Genomic DNA, 5,788 nt, shown 5'->3' with positions numbered 1-5,788 from the left:
ATAACTTTAGTCAGAATAGTCCTTTTTTTTTCTTTTTTGTCCTTACTTTTGATGCAGGGTAGAGTGAATGGAAATGAGGCAGGAATGAGGTTTCTGAGACATTATGTTCTCTTCTTGCTATATGTGTTCTCTTCTTGCTATATGTACGCCTTGCATAGGTGTACTCATTTTGTTAACATTCCTGGATAAGATTTGTGTGCACTGTAAATCTCATGTCATTCAAAAATAAAATAGGAAAAAATTGATGTTATTGATATCAAAATGTTGAAACTCGCAGTAGGCTACCCAAACTTGTGTGGCAGGAGTGGTAGAGGGGGAATGAGGGAGATGAGGGTTGTAGTACAACAATGAGGACAATTACAACAAGAACAATAATAGGCGCTGGTCACTGGCATAAAAGATGCAGAGAGGGAGGGAGAAAGTAAAACCACCCTCTGATCTTTGGAAGCAGGTGCTATAATTAGCCTGATTTAAAGGAAAGAAAGCAGTTCAGTGGGACAAAGGTACTTACCAAGAATTACAGATATTAACTATAATAGAGCTGGAACTGGAACCCAGGCAAGATTCTTAATCTCATACTTCTTTCTTTGCATACAAAAGTAACTTAGATTAAAAACATCTCATTTTGAAGGAAAGATCTTCTAGCACTAAGGGAAGATGGATGTCCAAAGTTTCATTTGATTTTAAAATAGTATATAACTTCACCTGCGCAGGTAAAGCAGCTGAAGAGAAAATTATTTAGAGACCATTATATTGCCCAGTTATTAGAGACCAGGTGTTCCTGATTATCCTAATTGTTTTACACTGATAACTTTTTGCTAGGATAATACCATTCTACCCTATGGTAGTTACGAAGTGTCTGTTTTCTTAGTGCCAGTGAGGTCTTTGCAACCTAGAGGAAAAATTTGAAAACAATAGGTCATGTCTGCCAAAGGTAGTTAACAGAATTTGGATGCTTGTTTTCTGTGTCCCCAAATTTCTCCCATCTGCCATGCACTTTCTTTGCAAATCATTCCATTGTATTCTTTTAAAAAGGAGCTTGGAACTGATGGACTTGGAAGCAAAAGATCCTTAATCATTTCATTATAGTATTTTATCAATATGTTTGCTTAAGCTACCTTAAGTGTATATTAGGGTATTTATTATATTTATATTTGTAAATTAGATTAGCTTCTATCTCCCTTTTCCCCCAAAATGATGGACTTTGTGACCTCTGAATCAGGAATTTTTTTCCTTATTCAATTGACTTAAGGCATTGCTAATCTCCCACATTCCCTGTGAAGCCTTTATGGGATGTGTCCTGGTTCAGGCTAGACCCTTTCTACTACTTTGCTGACTTGCTCCTCACCTTAATTTGATGGAGGAAAGTTTTTTATGTGAATTATATAAGCACAAAATTTGGCAAGAAAACGAGAGGAAAAAAGTTTAAAGACACCATAGTCAACAAAACCAATGCTTATCCAACACACATACACACACACACACTTTATCACTCTCAGGAAGTACAGTGCTCTGCCAATTTCAACTCAAAAGATTAAAAATAAAGCTCTCTCTCAATTCTAGGTTCTCACAGATTCCCTCAAAGAAAATCCCCTCCCTTCCCCACCCCCTATTTGACTAGAGCTTAGAAACCACTTGAATCTACATATCCATGCAGTAGAAATTCATGAGTGGATATCATTAGATTTACTCCATTGTGTACCCTTGATATGTTCTAATTCTGGTCTCTTTTTTGGGGGGTGGGGAGGGGGTAATTCTGGTTCCTTTAATCTGTAATTTCATGCTTTCCTGGTCACAGACCTAGCATATCTGGTTTCATCATAGCTAGACTCTTTCTACAGCAGGGTGTCTCAATCTTGGTACTATTTTTAACCAGATAGTTATTTGTTGTGGGGTCTGTCTGGTACATCTTAGGATATTTAATAGCATCTCTGGCCTTCTACTCAATATATGTCAGTATCACTGACCCCCTCAACCTCAGTTTTGACAATAGAAAGTTTCCAGACATTGCCAGATGTCCCTGGGAGGCAAGTGGTTCCCAGTTGAGCACCAATGTCCTACAAAATGAAAATGAACTACAGAAATATGGAGGAGGAAAGAGAACATTTCTGACAAGCATACTTTAAGATGTTTTAAGCTTTCCAGGAAGATCTTTATATCTAGATAATTTAGACATTTTCTTTTATAAGAGAGGTAGGGGCCACAGCAGTGTATCCATCATTTCAGATCTGACTTCTAGCGATTACTTTTCAGATCTGACCTCTTATCATTGGCTCCATTATACTTGGTCTTCGTTTGGAGGTCAGCTCGTAATAATTTCAGTTTCTTTTGAATCTCAGTCAGAATACCTATTTTCTGATCCAAAATGGACAATAACTGGGCAATGCAAAAATCAGCATCGTAATTTCCCTCACCAGCTGTCTCCTGGATGTTGTTCCCTGGCCATTGGCTTGATTCCTTCCATGAAGTCCTCCTTGTATCCTCCACTAACGGGGTGGATAATGTTTCAATGTCTTTAGCCTGTTTTTCCTTCTCACTCTGTATATTAGGTATATTAATAAATCCATCCCTCTGAAGGGATGTTTTTGAATTTCTAATGTGATTTTCCAACATCCGTGGCACCTCAGGTCCAACCGGATAGACACAACGATGGTGGGGCGTTAAATCCAGAGCTAATCCTTTCACTCTATTTGCATATCTCAAAGTGTTGAGGGTGTTTTCACAAGAGGCCATTCCTGGAGAGATGGTAGCAATCATACAAGTGGAGGAGTTCTGGCCTATAAAGGAGTCCCGGAGCACCTGCGTCAGTTTGCTGGCTCTGAATGGGGTGTGAGACTTGTTCTGACCCAAAGCTCGGATGCATTCTTTGAGCGCTAGGAGACTTTTATTTATCTCCGCCCCCTCCAGCTGCCTTTTCCGGTTGGCTTTGGCAGTATCTGCTCCCCTTTCGTTCCCGGCTAAGTCAACGAGGGAAAACTTGCCATGCAGTTTCCCCCCTGACTTTAGGATGATCTGGAACACGGCATGGCTCCTGGAAGAGTGGGCGTTGACCGATGTCTGGCCAGAGGTCCGACAGCTGTTTCCTAGTTCCACGAGGTTCAGCACATCCTCCACACTACACACCTCCTGCTCCTGCAGTCCGACCACCTGCATTTGCTGATTGCCATCCTCGAGGACTTGCAGCTTCTTCTTCCAGTTCAACAGATCATACACCTTGCCCCCATAGATCTCAAAAAATGTCCCATAGACTTTGAGGTCCAGCTTCTCATAAGCTCTGGCTTTGAGCAAGAGGAAGACATCCTGCGCCACCAGGGCATAAATGCCTTTGGAACAGTCTTGATCCCCTCCCGAAAAGGCTCCGCCCATGGTGTGCGTTTTGCCGCTGCCTGTCTGCCCGTAGGCAAAGCAGGTGGCCATGCCCTTGCGGAAGATGGACTCCACCAGCGGCTGGGCAGTGAACTGGTACACTAACTCGGTGGAGGCGGTGTCATCGAAGGCATGGTCGAAGCAGAAGGTCTGGTTCTCCAGGTAGCGAGTGAGGTCTACCTTTTGCTTGGACTCATGCACCATGACCACGTTGTCCGAGGGGATGGTGATGATGTCCAGGTCCTTCAGGGTGGTCTCCCGCTGGTTGAGAGGACGCTTCCTCACGCAGACGCAGATGCGGTGGTCCTCGCGGGGCTCCCGGCTGCACACCTTGCTGCAGTCCAGGTGCCTGCGGCACTCGTCGATCATGCGCATGATCTCGTAGTTGGGGTTTCCCGTGTTGACACTGAGGGCGCGCTGGGCTCGGACCTCCAGCTGCAGCCGCCTGCGCTTTTCCCGCTGTTTTTGCAGTTTCTCAATTTCCCGGAGGCAGGGGGACTTTTTCCGCTTCATCAGGCAAGGGTTGCTGGGGACTCTGAGAGCCAGGCTGTCCCCTGAGGGCATTTCGTTTTTCTGGGGGATGGCCGCAATCCAGCGCGTGGCGGAGCCCTGGTCCCCGAGGGCTGAAGCGGGCGCCAGAGACAAGGGCAGCAGCGGGGACGGCGTGGGGTGTCCAGCAGAGGCCAGCGCTGGATTCAGCAGGAATATGGTTTCTAGGTCAACCTTCTTGCCCTTTTTAACTCCTTTTTCGACCCACTCTACCGTGACCCAAGAGTTTTCTCTTTTGATCTCTGTGACCACAGCGAGGTGGATCCGCCCGTCGCTGCGCTGGATGGCCACGCAGATGCCCACTTGCACGTCCCCCGAGTGCGGCTTCAAGGGTTTCAAGGCTGCGAGGCGGGGGGCGGCCGGGAGGCGTAACTGGCTGGCCATGGTGAAGGATGGAGGTGTCAGGGCTCGCTTGCTGGGGCCCTTGGGGTTGGAGCAGGAGGACCTGAGCCCAAGCCAGCCTGAAGCGCCCAGGGCACTGAGGCGCTTGTGGTTTGCACCTGCCTTTGTGAGTCCCATACCAAGGCTCTGCCTCAACCACTGGCGTCACAAAAGGATGGAGACAAGTGGCAGCGGGAGTGGGGGGTTGGGGGGGAGGAGCCGCGAGGTGAAAGCAGGGGGTGGGGGGGTGGGGGTGGGGTGAAGTCACATTCGTGATTCTAGGTACAAAGACAGCTGGAATAGAAAAAATTGTTCTCTGCCACTGAGTACATAGGGGTCGCAGTTAGGAGCGTGGTATGTGTCCCGTGGGCTGTTGTGCTTCAGCTTTAGGACCATCCGTTCCGGCCTGCAGTCTGGAGCCGCATGCAGCGTCTAAGCTGGGTGCTTCAGTTTGAGGACCGGTGAATGTTTGCTTCAGCTTCAACCCTTTTGTGATCAGCAGGAGCGAGTGAGGGTAGAGCTGTCTGCAAATCACAGGCTTCTAAGGGCAGGATCCCAGAGAAACTCCCTCAAACCTGCCATCCCTCTTCCGGCCCACATCCCCTTCAAAACTTGCTGGACTTTGAACAGTCACAACTTCAAGTTATTCCTGTTCAGTGGGAGTTCTCACTACAAAATCAAAATGAGTTGAATGTAGTGGCTTCTTGTGGTAATTTGCTAATATGGCATTTCCTTTGGTGCAGCATCTGGGTTTGCAAACACAAAGTGTTTATCACATTCCAGGTGGCTCTGATAGCTCTAAAGTGAGTTTTGTTGCATGGCAGACACCACCATTTTTGAGATTATTTCAGTAATTACCTTTCTAAATTCCTTCAGTAATTACACTACTGGCCTCGTTATGCATAATTTGGAGAGAAAGGAGGGACTGTTGGTGGAAAGAGAGAATTCATCTTATACCCCCTCCTCATCCCAAAATGTGTGTGCGTGTGCCCTTTAGAAGTTAAGGTAGGGCAGGCAGGATGGTTAAGGGAAATGGAAGGGCAGCTAAGATCATCAGAGGCAACTGTATGTTTTGGCAAGATTGCAGATTTTTTTCTGTAGGATGATTTACTTGCAAAAACAAAAAATTTTTAAAAATTTAAAAAAAAATTGACATCAACTGCTAGATAGGCCACATGAAGATGAAGGTGACATTTTCTTTTCCTTCCGCATAGCACATTGTCTTTTAGCTGTAAGTCTGGTGGTAATTTCAATGACAGCCTCAAAATGGCATGAAGTAGCCTGGTGTACTTCCAACCTTCTTTAGGACCAAGGGCCATGATGGAAGCACATTCTTGTTATAAATCGACTTCTTCTTAATGGAAGTTCCTCTCCTCAGTAAATTTAATAAAACTTAGATTTTAAAAAGAAGGTGTATTGGGGGGATATTTGGTAAGTTGGATTAGTATGTTGTGCTCATTTCAGGGGGATGCTGAATGCTAGTAGAGGGACG

The 5,788-nt window shown here is 45.7% G+C and overlaps 1 protein-coding gene across 1 annotated transcript; it reads right to left on the bottom strand.

The window, feature by feature from the left end:
- Positions 1 to 2,235: 2,235 nt before the first annotated feature.
- KIF2B (kinesin family member 2B) lies at positions 2,236 to 4,299 on the bottom strand. Its single transcript, XM_025996290.2, has one exon. The coding sequence runs from the start codon at positions 4,297 to 4,299 to the stop codon at positions 2,236 to 2,238; it is 2,064 nt and encodes a 687-aa protein (XP_025852075.2).
- Positions 4,300 to 5,788: the final 1,489 nt, after the last annotated feature.

This window comes from Vulpes vulpes, chromosome 2 (assembly GCF_048418805.1).
Source record: "Vulpes vulpes isolate BD-2025 chromosome 2, VulVul3, whole genome shotgun sequence".
Taxonomy (NCBI): domain Eukaryota; kingdom Metazoa; phylum Chordata; class Mammalia; order Carnivora; family Canidae; genus Vulpes; species Vulpes vulpes.
The sequence above is the reverse complement of the archived record's forward strand: the minus strand, read 5'-3'. Positions and strand labels throughout refer to the sequence as shown.

Coding starts and splice junctions, on each gene's coding strand:
- KIF2B (XM_025996290.2), bottom strand. CDS start 4,299: ATGGCCAGCCAGTTACGCCTCCCGGCCGCCCCCCGCCTCGCAGCCTTG.